Source organism: Lycorma delicatula, chromosome 1, assembly GCF_047948215.1.
Source record: "Lycorma delicatula isolate Av1 chromosome 1, ASM4794821v1, whole genome shotgun sequence".
NCBI lineage: Eukaryota > Metazoa > Arthropoda > Insecta > Hemiptera > Fulgoridae > Lycorma > Lycorma delicatula.
Window position 1 is genome coordinate 218,279,036 of NC_134455.1, and position 21,337 is coordinate 218,300,372.

The 21,337-nt window shown below is 28.7% G+C and overlaps 1 protein-coding gene across 2 annotated transcripts in view; it reads left to right on the forward strand.

The window, feature by feature from the left end:
• Window positions 1-2,016: 2,016 nt before the first annotated feature.
• The window catches only part of Nup107 (nuclear pore complex protein Nup107), a 153,028-nt gene continuing 133,707 nt past the window's right edge, over window positions 2,017-21,337 (forward strand). Inside the window, exons 1-4 of one of the 2 annotated variants that reach the window (XM_075372608.1) lie at window positions 2,017-2,173; window positions 12,787-12,916; window positions 17,250-17,387; window positions 18,432-18,590. In XM_075372608.1, coding sequence (XP_075228723.1) covers window positions 12,817-12,916; window positions 17,250-17,387; window positions 18,432-18,590 — 397 coding nt within the window. In that variant the 5' untranslated portion in view covers window positions 2,017-2,173; window positions 12,787-12,816. The remainder of the gene's footprint in view (window positions 2,174-12,786; window positions 12,917-17,249; window positions 17,388-18,431; window positions 18,591-21,337) is intronic. The other variant, XM_075372600.1, reaches the window with a different exon arrangement.

Here is a 21,337-nt window from a genome sequence, read left to right on the forward strand (position 1 = left end):
TAATTTGGAGTGTTTTTAACTTATGAAATAATTTTAAAATGTATACCTACTTATTCCCTAAAAAACTGATAAAAAGTGTTACAATTTTGTTTTCTTACTAAAATCCCAAAATAACTTATTTCAGAAAATTTATTACAAAGAAATTGTTTTTTTCTTGTTCCATCTGTAGCAAGTAGTTCTGCTGACAATTTTTTGTGATACAGTAAAGATAATATATTATTCTTTCTAGTGCATTATTAAATTTAATAAGATTAGCATAAGAAACACTCTTTCACAAGAGATTGTACAAATACAAAAACTACAAATGTCATAACTCATTGATATCAAAGAGAAAAAAGAAAAAAATTTGGAAAACTTTAATGAAGATTATAAAATATTTTTTGCAAAATTCAATAGTTTTAGAGATTTGAAAAAATCATTTCCCCCTTCCAACAAGTTGTACTCACTCTATTCACTACGATTCTCCACAATCTAAGTAAGCCACTAAAAATGTTGAAAAAATTTTAATTAAAGAAAATCCCTTAATTATTTACCTATTCACTATCAGTTAGTTTTACTACACCATTAACTACCTTGTAAGTAATATTCCAATAGCTACAGAGACACAAAGCAACATGAGCAGTTTAAGACATGATTTGCACACTATATATATATATATATATATATATATATATATATATATATATATATATATATATATATATATATATATATAAACAAAACAAAATATGTATATATATTTTTTTTTGTTTATTTAAAAATATACCAAACACAAATTTCTTATTTTTTTAATCTTGTGTCACAAGTCAATATTTTTGGAATAAACTACATATTTTGTAATCTTCAGATCAATCATTCTTAAAGGGTTAACTTATGAGGAATTAACATTTTAGCAGATGATGCCAACACTCCAACACAATTTGTTTACATCAAAAATTAATTTAAATATCAGGAAAAGATTTTTGAAAGTATATGTTTGGAGTGTCGCTTTATATGGAAGTTAAACTTGGACAATCGGAGTATCTGAGAAGAAAAGATTAGAAGCTTTTGAAATGTGGTGCTACAGGAGAATGTTAAAAATCAGATGGGTGGATAAAGTGACAAATGAAGAGGTGTTGCGGCAAATAGATGAAGAAAGAAGTATTTGGAAAAATATAGCTAAAAGAAGAGACAGACTTATGGGCCACATACTAAGGCATCCTGGAATAGTTGCTTTAGTATTGGAAGGACAGGTAGTAGGAAAACATTGTGTAGGCAGGCCACGTTTGGAATATGTAGAACAGATTGTTAGGGATGTAGGGGGTATACCGAAATCAAATGACTAGCACTAGATAGGGAATCTTGGAGAGCTGCATCAAACCAGTCAAATGACTGAAGACAAAAGAAAAGCCAACACTCCTTATTCTGGATGTATTTACTCTCAACAGTTGAATTAGCTGAATTTAGTTGCAGGAAGAACATGTCAGTGGTGGTGGTAATAATAGTGTTGTGAATCAGTTAAAAGAGTTTCATCGCTGTCTTCAATATTACACATAATCATGTTTGGCAGCATGATGGTCATATTATATGACCATATTACATAACCGTAATAGGTTACTTCACCAGGCCGTGTTAATTAACAATGAACACTTGACTATGGTAAAAAAACTGACGCCATTACAACAGCGCCATCTGCGAGGTTGAAATAAAACAAGAGTTCTTTGGTTAACTTGAATTAACCAGCCAAGTATGTTAACAAAACAAATTTCCATTTATTATATTCAAGGTATTTCTTTATCATTAATTTATTTATATTTTTTAAGACTTTCATAATTAGCAGTTGTTGGCTTATATGCTATATTTTCAATTGTCTACCCTAAATAAATTACCTCGTACATATTTACTATTTGTTAGCAAATATTTATTTTCAAATAAACAATATTATTTACGACAATCGATATTATAATTTCAACTAAAATCAGAGACTAGTAACAAAAATAGGTATTATCGATAGTTTATTACGTTCAAAAGAATCGATTGTTTTTTTTTGTTAGCATGGAGGGAAGTCTAGGCGTGCTAATGCAAATTAATATCGTGTTTATTGCATGTCTTCTTGGACGAACTTAATTATTATTTGATGTTTATAAAATCTTTTTTCAGGTTTATTCCTCAGTTATTAAATTAGTGTAGTAAGGTGAGCAAGCAACTTTAATTTTTAAGGTTAAGAGTTTGTGTAAGTGGTTTCACGCTAATTTATTTCGCATAATACAAAGATTTATGGAGTTACAAATCTTAGATAAAAAAATACCAATTTTCACTTACCGTAATAAACCATACTTATTCATTGATTAGAATATTATGTTTGGTTAAATTATTTAGTAATTTAAGCATGAACTAATTTAAAGAACTACAAAAAAGGTGATCAAGTCCTGCCCGGTATTAGTCACTGATGAAATTTTACTGTTCTAGTAATTTATTTATTGACAATTTCAGTACGTGAAAAAATTTACTAACTACTTTTTTCTCCAAAGGAACGTTTTTTTTAATGAGAGAGAGGAAGCCCTCTGCAAAGTATCTTTTTAAATGTTACATTTACCAATAACATTGTACCACTGAAATATGTTGATTATTTTGTGTTAGGAATTCTATTGACATTTTTACTACTGTGGGAGTATTACTTTTTGCAGTACTTTATTATGCTCTTTCTTGAATGTCAAGGTGTATATTTCAGTGTTGAGGTGAATCTTGATAGACATTTTTTCCATTTTAAACATTTTTATCTGTGTTATTATTATTTCATGAAAGATTGAATTTAACATTTCTGTTCCTGTAGACCTGCAGAGATTTTATTATTAATTTCATAGCACTATTTTCTATCTATATTTATTCTTAATTAAGCTTCTACTGAAGGACAAAAAGTTATTGTAGTTGTTTTTTCCGCAAGTAATTCTTTATTAATCTAGTTATTCAACTCTCTTTTTGTTTTATCCAACCATAAGCTTTTCAATACATGCTAAATTATCACAGTATTTGACACTAATTTTTACACAGTTTATACTTGTAATTTTTTTCTATGGGTTGTACACTGTAAGTCAATTCTGTAATAACCCTTTCAAGATTATTGATCAACCAGAATGCTGATTTATTTTTTAGAAATAACCATTAATATTATACTTTTACCTTGTGGTTCAGTTCTGCTTTTAAAGGAAAAAAAGATTTTTTTACAGGTTATGTTTACTAGTTCATGCATCATATGTTGCTTTCTTTTTCTGTTTAGCCTCTGGAACCACCGAAAGGTATTACTTAAGATGATGATATGTATGATTGTAAATGAAATGTAGTCTTGTACAGTCTCAGGTTGACCATTACTGAGGTATGTGGTTAATTGAAACCCAACCACCAAAGAACACTAGTATCCATGATCTAGTAATAAAATCCCTATAAAAGTAACTGCCTTTACTAGGATTTGAAGCCTATAACTCTCGCCTTCAAAGTTAGTTGATTTGGGATGACAAGTTCACCACTGGACCAACCTGATGGGCTGTGCATCAGTTGTTTGGGCATATTTATTTACATTTTTTATGTTTGCACACCACTTTCAGTTTATGATAATGTTACAAGTTGACAAGGCTAAGTTTATATTCGTGAAGGACTGTAGTTTGGTTTGGCTATAGATAGAGATGGAGATATAAAACTACAGTATGATTTGGGCTTAATCCTATTGAACAAAGTGACATGCTTTTCTATCTGTTTAAAATGGGTTGCTGTATTTTTTCAAACCTGTGATTTTTTTCTGATTACTGTATAACACAATTAAAAATATTAATTTACATTACTGTATTCATAAATGAAATAAACTTAACCTGCAAATTATTACAATAATTTAATTAAGTAAACATTTCCACCAAACCGGTGGCATAATTCACAGCATTATATTCAAAGCTGCTAGTAATAAATTGGACATTTAGGCCTACGGAATCACAGCAAGTTGGATGTAGCAGTAGAATAACAAATGAAATAATATTTTTATATAATTTACTTAATAATTAAAAGATCAATTCTACCTAATACAGTCCTTAACCAGTTTCGTCTGCGGTTTCCATAAAACTATCTTCTGTGATAGGCCAACAATACTCTATTTCTGAGCTTGGCTTAGTTTCACTAACACTGGAATTAATTTCCAATTCGTCCATCCCTATATTTGTATAATTATATTTTCAATGGCATCTACCATTAACGCATTTGTTTTCTAGTAAGAGTCCATTATATCCTGAACTTTCAGCACTGATTTTTTCCACTCTTCTAAAGTAATTGATGAAATTGCATCAAATGTAATAGCTCTCAGTTCTGTTAATGACATTGGAACCTATTGCGGTCTTGAATTTGTTTTTTAACTAGATTCCAAATAAATTCAGTTAGGTTAATATCTGAGTGACCCATCGGGTTGGTGTAGTGGTTAACGCGTCTTCCCAAATCAGCTGATTTGGAAAGTCGAGAATTACAGCATTCAAGTCCTAGTAAAGCCAGTTATTTTTACACGGATCTGAATACTAGATCGTGGATATGGTGTTCTTTGGTGGTTGGGTTTCAATTAACCACACATCTCAGGGATGGTCGAACTGAGAATGTACAAGACTACACTTCATTTACACTCATACATATCATCCTCATTCATCCTCTGAAGAATTATCTAAACGGTAGTTACCGGAGGCTAAACAGGAAAAAAGAGAGAGAGGTTAAAATCTGAGTGGTAAGATGGCAATCTAAGCAGTGTAATCTCTTTGTTATTTAGTATTTCATCTAATTCATATTTTTTTGGACGTGTAGTTCATGTATTCATGGTTTTGGACAGTGTAGTTTGACAGTTTCCTAAAAAGTTTTTTTTTTTTTTTTTAGATCTGGCTAGTTTATTTTATTTTTTTAGAGTCATTCATGAATATAGTTTTTCAATGAATTGGATGATGGAGGTTTATTTTTTTATTATGGTAAGGTGTGTTATGTATAACTAAAATGCAATTTGTTGGTAGTTGTGGAATAACTTGCTTTCCAATATACTTCAAAAACTTTATTGTTCATCTCTTTATGATAATCTTCTGTTTCTCTCTTGGAATTGTACATTGAAAAAGCATCATCCATGAATCCACCTGCATGAGCTGTTATTAAACGGTCACTGATATTACTAGTAACAAAAATATGTGGTACATCATCACCTTGCCAGCACTTTTTTACCATATAATGTGTATGCATCCAAATTTCATCTAGTATATGACCAGTCTCTTTTACTCAGAAGTTGCATTTTTTCTCAGATACCTAAGAAAAAATGCACGTTTCACAATTGCATCATCTTGTTCACACAAAATCAGTTTATTTTTTTTTTACACCTCCTCAGTTGTAAATCCATAGATTTTATAACTTTCCCTAGATTAGTGTTTCCCTACTAGTGGTAGAATTCAGTTCCTCACTACAAAAATTACACAATTTTTGTATAGTGGGTATTTCCTTCCTTATAGAGTTCAAAATATTTAAGAAATTCTCTTTTAATAATACACCAGTCAAAATCATTTATTTCTTATTTATTATGAGGAGTATATTTCTGTTTTCTTTGGTGTTTAAATTTGACAACCACTAGTCTCCGCTTCATATCCAATTTTCCTGATGTCAATTATTTTAGACCAGGTTATGTTTAGCACAAGCATATTCTGTCACTTTAATAAGAGGCACCAATTATCCATTTTTTTCTTTTCTATATCTTAATAACGTTAAATGTGAGATGATATGCTTGACTGTGAAGAGGTTTTTCTGCGTTCATGTAAAATCATAACACAACTACTATTAAGTAACAACTGTTTTAATTTTCAGTGCAAAGAACAGAAAATATTTGTTTTTATTAGTAATAACATATCCATAAATTACATAATGTTTTTTACTACATGCCTATTTTAAATCCATATATTTTAATCCATAAATCTATGACTCGCTTATCCTGTTTGTCATAATATCATTACTTAAACCAAAACAGTTGATGTAACAGATTTATTCATTATTTACTTGAATATACTATTTTTTAGTATAATATGTCTTCATCATGCATATGTTTTAAAGTACATTGACTAAGAAAATAATTGCTCTTATTACAAAGTAACAGGACAAAAGATAAAATTCATTATTTATACAAAAATAGCTGTAATTAATCAAAGAAAAACTGATGTTTTATTATTAAATATTGAAATTAAAATGACATCAGTTAATTCATTAATAAGAAATTAATTTAAATAAAGCCTAATGAATAATATGTTATAACACTATCATGATAATGCATAATAATATAGTGTTATAACACTAATCATGATATGCATCTGCATCCATACACACATAAAATAATGTTTGAAACAGCAATCTAATCTCTCAGCAGAAGTCGCAGTTACTTTACTAATACCACTGGAATGTGACTGTACACAGCAGCAGTTCGTAAACTCTGTGAATATGCACCCTTCCTTGTCAACTAGTAGTCATGTTTTTCTATACTGTTTTATTCAGTGTATTTTTAATTATTTCTGTAAAATATTTAATTTTATTGTTGATGTATTATTGTGAACTAATGTTTAGCTTTTGTTATACAGCTACTGGGTTTATTATCATGATCTTTAGCATTCATTTGTATAATTTTACAGGTATTTTTATGAAATTGCTAATTGGTTGTTGACCTTAAATAAAGATTATTTTCACTGATTGCAAGTATATTTAATAATAAATAAATATTCTAAATTCCACCAATAATTGATTACTAGTTTTAATAATAATTGTTAGTAAAATATTAAAATTATGATATCAGATTTGGAATTAAAAGAATTATTTGCAGATATGATTAAGGATTTAAGAAATGAAACAAGAGAAGTAATTAAAGAAGAAATTAACCATCATTTATAAGATTCACTGCTGACGTAAATCAAAGTACAAATAAAATTAAAAAACTGTAAGGTATTTAAAACAAAATCTTAGGAATCAGCTGCAGAAGCAGTAAATTGTAATACAAAAAATATGAAAGAATAACAATCTGATAATTTGTAGAACAATTGATGAGAGATAAGAAGGAAGTTTTTAAATTTAAAGTCAAATGTATTATCGTTATAAATGATAAATTAAGAATTCAACTACAGGTCATAATGTAAATAAGTTATTAAGATTAGGTAGTTCAAAAGGCCATAGAGTATGCCTTGATCCTGTTGCTTCTTCTTTTAGGTATGATTAAACATGGAATCCTAACCGACTAGAAAATTTCAATTGCTCATATTTTTACATGACTGCCCAAAAAAGTGTGTAATGTATTTAGGCACCTAAATACATTATGTATTTTATGTATGTACAAGGTATGGCTAGTCTGTCTATGGTCTATGGTCTGTCTGGCTATGGTCTGTAGACATATTAGTCTGGCCATGGCCTTCATTTGGATAAAATCTGTTTTTTTTTGTTTTGCCAAAAAAATAAGTGTTTTATTAGAGCAAAGAATTGTCGTGAAATTTCATATGAAACTTGGAAAACCGCTACTGAAACTTATCTTTTATTAAAAAAAGTGCATGGCAATGTATTTTTATCATGTGCGTGGGTTTTTGAGTGGTTTAAGCGTTTCCAAGATGGCTGAGAAGACGTTGAAGATGATGTTCGCCCGGGTTTCCCTTTCACATAAAAACAGATAAAAATATTGAAAAAACTGGTAATCTGACCATCGACGAACTATTCATGCGATTGCTGAAACTGTAGGAATTGACAAAGAATGCATTTAAGGCAAAATTTTCATAACAATTTTAACATGTAAAAAGTGTGTGCAAAAATGGTGATTATAATTCTCACAATCAAACAAAAACAAGCTCTTGAAAATGTTTGTTCTGATACTTGGAATGCCATTGAAAATGATCCAAACTTCTTGGAAAGTGTGGTGACATGTGTTGAATCTTGGTTTTTCACTTATGATCCTACTAAGTGTCAATCCATGCATTGGAAGGCCCCAACTTCACCGAGAATTAAAAAAGCTTGAATGAACAAATTAAAATTCAAAGCGATGGTGATTGTATTTTTCAATATTCATGGGATTGTGTACCTTCACTGGATTCCTGAAGGTCAAACTATTAATCAACATTACTATATTGAGGTCCTTGCTCAACTCTGTGAAAAAATAAGAAAAAAACGACCCAAGTTGTGAGACATGTCATGGGTTCTTCATCAGGACAACGCACCGACTCGCACTGCATTTCTGTCAAAACATTTCTAGTCAAGTATAACATCCCAGAGTTAGATCATCCGCCGTATTCATCTGACCTAACACCATATGACTTTTATCTGTTTCCCATGGTCAAATCTGCATTAAAAGGAACAAGATTTCAGACCGTTGAAGCTGTGAAAGAAAAAGCAGCACACGTCATGAAGCAGCAAGCTCATAGAAGAAGACTTCCAGCGGTGTTTCGAACAATGGAAAATTCGTATGGAGCATTGTAGGGATTGAGGAGGGGTGTATATTGAAGGGGGTAACAACTAAATTTGTATAAATGTAAAATAAAATATTTTATAGCATTAGTCTCGTTTAATAGCCACAACCCTCCTATGTATATTTCCACCGTAGCAGCTCAGTGGCTGAACCGATTTATATGTGGGACCCTGCGTTGGAATCCTTACATTACCAGGAGTGTCGTAGGCTATATATATATATATATATATATGTAGTAGTGGAGATTTTCCAGTTGAAGCATAAATTATAATGAATTGAATTAATGAACTGTAAACTGTGAGTCTCTAACTGTATGAGCTGAGTTTGAACTGAATGATTTGAATCAGTTGAATGAATAGTATCACAAAAATAATAAAATAAAATTTACGTTAAATAAAATGATATTTAATAAATTTATAAAATTGTCAATAATAATAATGGGCTTCCTGTGGGGGACTATGTCTGAGGCTAGAGTGGTGATGCGAGCATCTCATGTGAGGCTAGATCAGTCATCACATCAACTGTTAACAAAAGTGGCTTTTGATACCAATTGTACTGAAGGAGTTTTATAAGAAAGAAAATCATTAGCAATAAGAGAAGGTTATCTCTTTTCTAGTTGGGAATCCTATTTTAGAGTTATGTATCTCTAGTGGAATTGCAGACAGCAATTAAAAGTAGGAAATGGAAGGTTTAGATGTATATCAGAATCATATAAGTCTATGCCGCCATTATAAAACATCTTTTAAATTTATTCAGTTATATTTTAACAGTGGTAAAGATAGAGTACTTGTGCTGTAGCACTAATGGTTACTAGACTGTTTTATGAGAAGGGAGACAAGAATTACCCTACACATTATAGGAGAATTACATTAATGAATGAAATGGCAGAGATTTTTATGTTTTTATTATTATAATAGGGCAACAAGCTGGATATAACAATATGGAATTATCCCTTAAAATAGAACAGGATTTTGAGCATGTAGAGAAGTAAAGATCTTATAATTAAGATTAAGAAGCAGGTTTTACTTTAGTCTACAAATGATTGTATCAATAGTATTGTGAATAATTCCAATTACAATCCTAATTATGAAGTGCTCTTGAAGTTTTGTAAAAGTGCTTTAGATTAAGGATTATAGTGTCAAATAAAAACTTGTTGGTTTGCTTAGGGTAGCCGAAGCATGTAGGCTGCACATTTTTTAAAGAGGAAGTTATACAAATTTGAAAATGATGATGTACTATCTGCAATGTGCAGAAGCCCAAAGACATAGACACTTTTTTTTTTGGAATGTCTGGTTTATTTCTCATTGTAATCAAGATTTATTCCACTTTTTGTTTAGGGTAACAGTTCACAGAAAGAAATAGATGTTGTTCTTGATGATAAACTTAGCTCAAATATGTACAAGAATACTTTAGAGGGAGTAAAACAGCTGAACCCCTAATAAGAAGCTTTTTTTATTTAACTTTTTAAAACCTATATTGTAATTTGTTACATTTTTAATTTAATATGATTATATTTGTTTTATTGGTAATCCTTAACAACAGATGAAAAGAAAGTAATCAATTTAAATTTAACGATATTAAGTGATAAAGGAAGGATATCATTGAAATGGATAAATAATTTAATTATATTTTAAATGAGTTGATTTGGAATTGAAATCCTTAAAAATTAACAGTTTTATACACAGCTCCTTTTAATGTACATTTGAACTTATAGAAATAAAATATTATTTTATCTCAATTACTGTAGCAGAAAATAAAGAAACTGAAAAGATATATGGTGAAATATATACCATATTTACTCACACAATTAATTCATGCACCTGAATCTTTAAACAATACTTATAAAAATATTCAAAAATAAAATATTCAGTCAAATAAATATCATTTTTTCGCTGATTATCACATGTTAGTTTCATTATAAACCTTTGTAAAATCATTCCATCGCGTAAATCTTGCACCTACTTTTTAGATAAAAAATGTTGGTCAAAAAAGTGCATGATTTACATGACTAAATACTTAATCTACGAATACGTGACAGTTGATAATAATTTTTGTACTGTGAGACTTGAATAACATAGTAGAGGAGAAAGTAAAGCTTGAGCTTTTTTTTATATATAGGGTGAAAAACTTCTATGTGTTATCGCCTGGATTTTTTTTTTTAGATAAAAGAAATTAAAATTAATCTAAAGGATAAATAATAAATCTTAAAACTAATATCACAGATAAAATCTAAAATAAAATCAAAAGTAAATACAATTTAACAAAGTCCGAGATGGGTGTAAAGAGCCTATTCTTGGATAACAAAAAGACTAAAAAAACCATAAAAATTAAAACTATGTTAAAAACTAAAATAAGAAAATTAAATAAAACTTAATACAAACTATATAATAAAAATTAAAACTAAGTTAAAAACAAAAATTAAAAAAGTGAAATAAACTTAAAACTCATATATTTAAAGACTTACAACTAATATCATTAAAATCTTACAACTATTATCACAGACAAAGTTTTTAAAACATAAAAGCAAAAATAATAAAAAAAACTATATAAAATTTAACAAATTCTAATAGGGAGTGTAAAAGGCTTCCTATTCGGATAAAAAAATCAAAACACAGAACCACAAAAATTAAAAATAAAAAACAAACTTATTAAAAACTCTTCCAGCACAAAAAATATACATGACAGTATTAAATTTTTTGTATTAACTCAGCACTACGCAAAAATAGAAACATCCGGTTTAAAATATATATATTGCAAAAAGTATACAAACACAAAAAATTATGAAGATAGAAAATGATACCTGTGAAAGATGAAACTAGTAAATAGTCAACAAAAGTAAAGGAATAATGGTTGAAAGAGTAGTGATGATTACAAGAAAGATAGATGTAGAATATATTTAATAAAAATTAGATTCACTAATGACATTGTTCTTATAGCAAAAAGCAGAAATGAGTTGGAAGAAATACTGAATGGACTGGATTTGTTGGTAGGAGAGAAATTTAGTTTGAAAATAAAACTAAAACAAATGTAAATGTGACAAGAAAATAGTAATGAAGAATAAAGATTAAGTTAGGAAAACACAGTTACCAGAAGTTGTGGAATTTTATTATTTAGTTAGTGAAATTAAAAGAATGGATGAAATAGTACAGATGTAAAAAGGAAACTGGCACGAAGAAGGATAGAAAAAAAAGAAGTTTGCTCTTAGCAAATCTAGATCCAAGAATTACAAAGATATTCTTGAAAATATTTATGTGGAGTGCAGTACTTGTAATAAACAAAAAATGGTTAGTAGGAAGAATAGAAAGTTACTCTTATACAGATTTGATTACTAGATCGTGGATAGCAGTGTTCTTTGGTGTTTGGGTTTCAGTTAATCATACCTCTCAGGAGTGGTTGATCTGAGACTGAACAAGACTATACTTCTTTTACATTCTTTCATCATCCTCTGAAGTGATACCTTATGGTGGTTCTGGAGGCTAAACAGAAAAAGAAGAAGGAAGAACAGAAAGGAAAAGACTAAAGCTCATTGAACTGTGGTGTTACAGGAGGATGTTATAAATTCATGGCTTGATAAAATTCAAACTGAAAATATCATAAGACAAGAGGAGAAGAATTTGTGGCAGAATCTTGTAAAAGACTTAGGATAACAGTGAATTAAGATATCCAGATCCAGGCTTTCTTAATTTGGTAATAGAAGAATTTGTAGAATGTAAAAACTGTAGAATAAGATTGGACTGTCGCCTTAATATATTTGGATACACCAGTTACATAATAAGATTGGAGTAAATATCATCTTTCTTTTTCCTGTTCAACCTCCGGGAATTACCATTCAGGTATGACTTCAGAAGATGAATGGTGATGATATGTATGAGTGTAAACGAAGTGTAGTCTTGTACAGTCTCAGTTCGACCATTCCTGAGATCTGTGATTAACTGAAATCCAACCACCAAAGAACACCGATATCCACAATCTAGTATTCAAAATAATATTGAACTGTTAATAATTGAGGTAGTAGAATGTAGTAAATATGTTGAGGTTGAAAGATGTGAACAGAATAGAAAAGAATGGAGAATAGCCATCAAAAAACCCATCAACTGACTAAATTTTTTATGAAGCAAATTTTATAAACATAACTTTTTTTAACTTCAAAACATTTTTAGTTACCTTCAGCTATCTTCAGTGACTTGTCACTGCTGTTCTGAGGCAGCATCACCATGTTATTGTTGGCAGTTTTTAAAAAAAATTTTTTTTTCTTTTGAGTTGAAATTGTGTAATATGTGTGCATGTTATGTATTCATATTCTTTTAATAGAAAGTAAAATTAAGTAGGTCTTTCTTTTTTAGGTTGTCTACTCCACAATGTCCGAAGAAGATTTATTAGACAGATCATTACGTGTGCTGGATGAGATTCACGGCTCACCAAGTCGAAGTGTATTACGCTACACAAGGCCTGAGCGATGTTTGTATTATTTTATCACTTATCCAGATATATATAAAGATATACGTATGTTTAACAACCACAATCAGTGAAACTAGATGTTATATGATTTTATATGCCCTCAGTGTAGTTGTAAATTTTTTTAAGGGAATTATTTTCTCTATTCATTACTTTTTTATATGTATTACATACATTAAATAAACCACCTCTATTATATTACAAAGATTCATTTGTGTAGTTATATTTTACCATAAATCTCATGCATCATAATATGATTTTTTTTTTTTAAAGGATTAACCCGCACAAATAATTTCACATATTATTGTTATAAATTGAATGTTATATTATTGAGGGATAATCTTATCTTTTTTTGTCAGGGTAGAAATTGTTTTTGATCATATAATTCAGTTTCAGTTCCATTTATGTTTCATTGTGCTAACTGCCAATTATATGACCGTAGGATTGAAGTTATATAAATTTATTCTAGTTATTACCTTATTTGTTCGTTGTATCATTTTTATGATTAAACCACAAACTAGTGTTTCTGTTCATTATCTGATGCTGTGTCTGAAGGCACGAAATCTGTCTTAAACAAATATTTTGAAGGCAGATTTTAATCTTTCATTATTATATATAAATGTGCTTTTAAATATTTTTTTTCATTAATTAACTGATGTATTAATGAAATGTACACTTATTTATGTAATGTTCTATTCATCTTCATGTCAGTTTTGATGTTTAATATTGTTGTGTTATTTTTGTAATCTGTTACTAAATGAAGTTACTGTTGTATAATAATGATTAATGTTGAATTTATCTAGTTTAGCTGGAACTTCAAAATAAATATAATTCAAATAAGGAAAGCTGTTTCTGTTAAAAAAAAGAAGTTTTTTTAGAGTCTCATGGTTATTGACCTGGAATCCTATTTATATTTCTCAGTCTCTCTATTGCAACAGAATTTATCTAATTGATCAAGTACTTGAAATTCGTATTCTGCTTTTAACATGTGCAAAACACCAAAAAAAATTGGGTGTGTAAAATAAAGTTTAGATTTTGATTTAATTCTATTTTTTTAATGATGGATTTTAGAGATTTAACTGAGTAGTCCAAAAAGTTATAATATTTTTTCTACTATATTTAAATTTATTTTTGATGTTTTTCATTCTTAAAAAGGAAGTTAATTTTGCAATAAGATTTTGTTTCTACTGGCTTATTTAAATTTACTTTTTAAAGAAATCCGATGTAAAACTATATCATGTTCGCTGCCATTGTTAGTCTTACACCATTCAAAATCAATATTTGTTAGAAAAATATTATGTTAGCATTTTCAGTATTTTTCAGCAATGAGTTTTCCATATGTTAGTATTAATTTCAAAGTATTGTTAAAATGAGCACTCATAGCTAAATTATAAATACTTATATATTGTATTATAATTGAAAAGTTAATTGAGCATGTTAACAAATTACGAGGGTGAATCAAATATAACAGAAATTTTGTTGTCATTGATACTTAGCCAATGGAGAGGGGTGTAGCTTCTCAGTGTTGTACATAGGGATGCATGGAGGGAATTCCACTCTTAGAAAGTCTGTCCATACTTTTTTCTAGTCAGTATCACAATGTCAGAGAAGGAGGAATCATCACGCATTGCACAACATATTAGATTTTTCACAACAGAGGGGTGAAGCTATCCAAAACTTTGAGAAGACTTCAGGCACAGTTCGGGGACAACACACTTAAAAATACTCCAGTGTATGATTGACATAAACAGTTTTTGGAAGGACAAGAACCAGTTGAAAATGAAGGTCGCCCAAGGAGAAAGGCTACTGCTAAAAATGTTAACATGGTTCGTCATCTTATCGAGGACAACCGTCGATTAAAAATTGCAGAAATTGCTTCTGAGATCAGAATAAGCTACTGCAGTGCTCAAACAATTATTACTGATAATCTTGGATTTAAAAAAGTGGCAACATGATAGGACCCTCATCATTTCACCAAAGGTCAGAAGTTCAATCAGCTAGAGGTGTGCCAACAGTCGTTGAGTTGTTACCAAGCTGAAGAAGAGTTTTTGCATCAAATCATGACCTGTGATGAAACTTGGATGCACCATTCCACTCCAGAATCAAAATAGGCAAGTATGGAGTGGCGAAAAAAGGGAGGAACTGCATCCATTAAAGCCAAAACTCGACTGTCAGCGGAAAGGTTCTGGACTCAAGAAAAAATTGCATCATTTTTCTGAACTACACTGGAGCATCCTCCATACAGTTCGGACTTATCGCCCTGCGATTTTCATTTGTTTGGGTCACTAAAAGAAGTACTTGGAGAACAGAAATTTGAAGACTATGCTGCTTTTGAAGGGTTCGTGTGCAATTGATTGACGTCTTGCCCCCCTTCATTTTATGATAGTGGGTTCAAAAAGCTACCTATCTGCTGGGAAAAATGGTTTCCAAAAGAGTAAATTATGAAGAAAAATAATACTGTGAGTATGCATTTTAAATGTAAAACAAAAATTCTAAAGAACAAACAAAAAAACAAACAAGACAAGAACAAACAAAAGTTTTTATAAAGAGAAAATTGGAAAGTATAATAACTAAGAGTTACATTCTATCAATGTTTTCCCTATAAAAAATTGTCATTCTTGTTTCATAAACTATCAAGTTTTGTCTTTCTGTTTTATTTTTGCTTCTTATTCTTATAACAGTATAATTGCCTCTTAGCATTGGATTTGACCAGTCTAAATCAGTTGTCTTAATCATGTAGTAATCTCCATCATCTGTCTCTTCCCTCAGTTCTTACTACCACAGTTGCTCTCAACATATCCCCATTCATTTTCCTTGGTTTCCCCTTATTGAATTTTTCTTGATTATTACTTTTATGCTTTAAAGAAGAGGAGTGATGCTGGAAAAGAATGATCTGCTCATGAAAAATCCTAGTCTAAATTTACATTCCAAGGATAATATTAGAAATTAAAAAAATAAATCCTGCTTAATTCATTCAGTTGAATTTTTTTAAAATTAATATTGTTAACTGTATGTTTAAGTTTAAATGACGTAATTTTTTATGTATAAATTTAAATAACTTAATTTTTTATAACTATTTACTTTTTATTGTTAAATAATTGAATAGAAAGTCCTGATTCCACTGCCTCAATCACAATTGTTTACATAATGTCTGTTGCAAACTATAGCTATCATTCCCTTAAACATTTGATATCAGATACTTGATCTAAAAAAGAGTATAAAAATATTTTTATGTTTTATTCAGACAGTAGGTCTCATCCCACACCCAATCTTTCTGGAGATTTGGTAATTTTTACCCAGAACAGAAGGAACAAATTACTGATCATTAACTAGCATGAATATGTAATGAAAAAAAAAATTCTTCAAGAAATTAACAGCCATCTAAGAAAAGGTTTAAGTTTTCTAAAGAAATAATCTTGCCCATTCCCAGAATTGTGTGGTGTTAGAAAGGATCCAACTGAAGTGTAAACTATTTAGTTAGAAGTGCACCGGATAATGAATCTTATTAGTAGGAAATTCATTTCAAAAAGTCCAACATGGGTTGCTTTTTTTAGAAATCTAATTTTTGTGTTATTTCTCTTACATGTGGGAAGTTCAAAATTAGTTTTTTAATAATTTCTTTGCCTGATAAACATGCTTGCTTTATTAACCATGCTTGTTTGCAAGTTCAAGGGTTCATGGTAATTATCTCATCCTATCAACAGAGGATGAATAGCAATTTGTTTAAAAAATGAAGGGTTGTCTATTATTGTATGAATTTTTACCTTAAATCTTAAGAGTGAAGTTTTAACAAAAATTTAAAATTATCTTCCAAAACATTCCAATTTTTTAGAAATGTTCTTCTGAGCAGGAATATAGTTTATAGGAGACAACTATTTTACTTATAGTTGGGAAGTACTAGTATTCATATGATAAGTATCAGCTCTGATATTTACTCTCCTTCCAGCTCTCTAATATTAAGGAGTTAAAGAAAATTGAACTTTTTATATCTTAATATCTTTGTTGTAGCAGAAGCTAAAAATTTGAACTTTTGGCCCATGATGTACTATTTTTAATTAGTACATAAAGGTAAACAATTTTTTTATGTTTATTATTATCCAGCTTATTTATTCAGAAATTTATTGTAATTTTTTTGCAAGAAAATAATTTTTCTCGTAAATGTTGATCTCTCCATCACTTCTTTACTGCTTGAGAATTTTAAATCAGTTTATTCATATTCAGGCCTTTGGACAAATAACATACATAAATTTTAATGTCTATTATATTCTATCTCTGTTAAGTCATATCTCATATGAACTTTTTATTTTAATTTTATTAATGATCTGTTCTTTTTCAGCAATACATGACAGTGTTTTAAATAAAACTTCTAAAGTTCGCCTACGCCGCTCAGATATTAGTGATTGTTCTGTTACTATGAATGCTGGTGAAATGGCAAGGCTTTTAAATACAACAAATACTGGTGGAGAGTATTCAGGTTGGTTTGCTACAATAATATTTTAGGCTGTTTTGTGAGTGCATGTAAAAGAACTTTACTTCAAAATAATAAGAGAAGAAGACTTAGATAAAGCATATCCAAAAATCAAATATTGCTCTTTGTGTAACTAAAAGGCTGTTTTGAAAGTCAAAATTTCAACAATATTGTGGCTGCATTTATAAAACTTCCTTTTGTTGTTAGTAAATTAATAAAATAATTTAACAAAAATTTTAATTTAATTAAAATTGTGTAGGGTGAACTAAAATAAAAAAGTATTTGGTTCAATAATAATATAGAAACCAGTCATATCATAACATTACCTGGAGACTGGTCACAAAATTAGTTGAAAGTTATAAAAATGTCTGTAATAAATAGGAGTTAATTGAGAAGCTCACTTAATCAAATTTAATAGAAACTTCACTGTTGTGCAACAATGAGAAACCAGTTTCTGATAATTGAAAAAAATTTTAAGTTTATTAGAAACCTTTTTGGAGAAAATTTTTAATCCAAGAACATAAAAATGTTAAGGGCCTTTTTAAATTTTATCGTGGGAGGGGATATATTTTTATCGGTTCATGATTCAAGATGCTCTTTTTTTTTCAAGATGTATCTTATTCAAAAATAAATAAAAATATCCAATTGATAAATAAATAATCATTAAGTTTTTCTGACAGTGTGAGTTGAATGTTTAAATTGTTAAGCTAACTTCATGGTTTTGTTTTGGATTGCATAAATCAACATTTACTTTTCTTTTTTTTTGAGTAAACAGTTCTTTTTATTTAAGTATTCACTTTGTAGTGTTTCATAAGTATAGTTTATTAATTAACAATTTATTGTTGATTCTTTATTATCTTTTTTATTTATATGTTTTTAATTTTGTATTTTCTCACTGTTTACTGATGATTAATTAGCAATAAAAATAGACATTAAATTTAGATTAAAGCAGTTTTTTTTGTAAAGTCTCTGATGCTACTTTCCAATTTCTTTCAATAACTGTTTATTATAGGTTTGTATTTTTTAAAACTTATTGTTTTATTTTTGCAGTATTGAATGACAGCTTATTTAATAAGACTTCCAAAGCATTAGTACGTCTGCATCAGTCAGATTTTGTAGATTGTTCAATAACTTTGAATCCAGGAGAGATATCAAGACTTCTAGATGGTACACCTAATAAGTCTACTGGATTTAAGGCTGTTCCACAAGGTATAATTAAAATAATTCCATGAAGTTTCATTTATATAAAATGTTAATTTTATTGACAAAATAAAATAATAATTTGTTGTATATTAAGTAATTTCTTCACCGTGTTTGATGAACAGTAGAGTATCCTTAGAAGCTGAAACCCCACTTGCAAGTGTGAAAAATTGTGGATAAATGTGTTAAAAAAATTGTCAAAAAAATAGTAAAAAAGATAATTGTATGGTTAAATTTGCTTATCATTGATTTTAAATATTGTAAATTTAGTAATTATAATTAAATATAAAAAATATAACAGTTTTCTTTTATATAAAACGAGTAAAGTAATTGATATTCATGATAATGAAAAATACTATTTTATTTCATATAAATCTAAAATTACTAAATTATTTAAATCAATCAAATTTATTTGATGGATAAGTATGATTGGGATGGTATGGTATTTATAACATTTGATGAAAAAATCATAAAGAAATCTATAAAGGAAAAATCACTTAAAGAAAGATATTTTTGAACATCTAAAAGCTTTTAAAATGAATTCATTAGATGTTGCAGAAATCTCTTTTATAAACATTCTAAAAGAAATTCTTAATGTTTAGAAGATAATTGAGTATTTAGAAAAAATGTTTTTGTAAATATTAAATAAACTTAAATTATTGAATTAACCACTATTTAAATTAGTGGTTAATTTAGTTAACCATAGTTAATTAATTACTTTCATATAATTAATTATTAATAGTGTGTATAAATTACATAAGTTACATTACATGTATACATAATTAAGAGTTTCATTAGTAATTAGTTATTAATTTTAAGGAAAATTGTATATTTGTGTACACTTGCTATATAATTGAAGATTATCAGTTTTTTTTATCTGAGTAGGCTGTAAATCTTTCCATGATAATCTGAAATCTCATGAATATATCTGCTAGGTAAATAATTGCATCTCTTGGATTTATGTCCTTTTAGTGTTTGAACATCATCATTCAATGAAACAACACATATTAAAACTTTTTTTTATGCCATTGTTTTATATTCTAAATAACATGTTGATCATCATTTATCCAAGAGCTGTTTCACTAAGGAATAGAGTGTAGCAAACACTTGACGACTTTTTCAATTTTTTGTTGACAGATGTAGGAGCATTATCTAAGAGAAGTATAGCTTTAATTTGTAAAATCCATGATTTTAGAGACAGTAGAAGTATAAATTTGTTACAGAATTAATAAAATACATATTCCTTATAATGTATGTACTTTATAATATGATAAACTTGCCTGTGTAATAGACAAATAGGTAGGTAATAAAATGGAAAAAAAAAATATGCCAGTTCCATAATTTGTCAAATATCAGAGTTAAAATTTTATCTAATGAAAAATTAAATTTTGTATATAGTGTCTGTGTAACTAATCTACAATGTAATTATTTTCATATTTTGCATGAAATGCTGATTGAGAGTAGAAATTTAGATTTTTTTGTCATAGAAAGTTTTGTCAGAAGGTTATATAAACAAAAAAGTTTTAATTATACCTTATCTGATGAAGTACGCCCTTTTTGATTACATAGACATTCTAAGGACAAGGAATTGAATGCTAGACAAGGTCTTTTGATGAATTCATTCTGTTTGTACTGAATTGAAGTCAATCGATGATTTGTTTGAGTTTACCTTTTTGGCTGGTCATAGAGCATCTGTTATTGATTATTATGTAGTTAGAACTCAATTTCTACCATGTATATCTAAATTTGAAATGAATTATTTTCTGATTGCTGTTTTAAAAGTAATACTATTGAAACAAAGAATAATAAAATACTGCCACTGTTGCTAAAATTGAAATGGTAGGCAAAAAGGAAAGAGTCATTTCAAAGTTATATGAATATCCTTGTAGAAATTCAAAGACATTTAGGAATGAATAGTGTTGACAATTACATTAGTGAATATATTGTAAAAGTCTTTGCCAAGATTTATTAATAAATCTTGACAAACAACTGTAGTAATAATAATTTAATAAATAATTTGCATATATATTTTAACCAGGAATGGTTTAATTTGGATTCACTAAGGGCCTGAGGTTAAGTATTCAGGTAATGAAGTGATTTAGGAAAACTAACTTCAGTGTAATGAAGTCACAGTGTTTTGATACTTTTAAACACATGGTTATGTTGAAGAGAAGAAAAAGATGTTCTGTGAGAAGTGTGTGAAGGATATGAATACTGTAAATGTTTCTTGATATCTTTTGGGAAACAGTCAGATAGTTCAAGAATAATAGGTTTCTAGTTGGTATTTCCATTGCAGACAGGGATTTGCATTTTGAGAATTGCTCAATCCTGAATCAACTTACAATAAATGTGCTACATTGAAGTTTAATGTGCTTAACAGCTTTAGTTGCAGTTTTCAGTGATGGAATTAAAAAAAAATGTGTCAAAGAATGTAAAAAATAATAAGGCTCCAGCAGGTGATAAGGTGCCATGTAAATTTTATAGAAATATAAATCAAGTATTTTTAAATAAATTATTATGTATGAATAAAGAGTTTAAAAAGACTACACATTCGTTTGTGTTTGTTGCAACTGCCAACTTACGGTATACCATATACTTGTGGACTGTATCTGTTACACAGCATTGCATCGGAAAATTAAATTTGGGGCTAACATCAGAAATAATTTAGGGAACAATACAACTATGTTATCGAATGTCTTATGATTTCTTAAGGCTGTACATTGGGATTCAAAAATTTCATTATTCAAACAATCTTT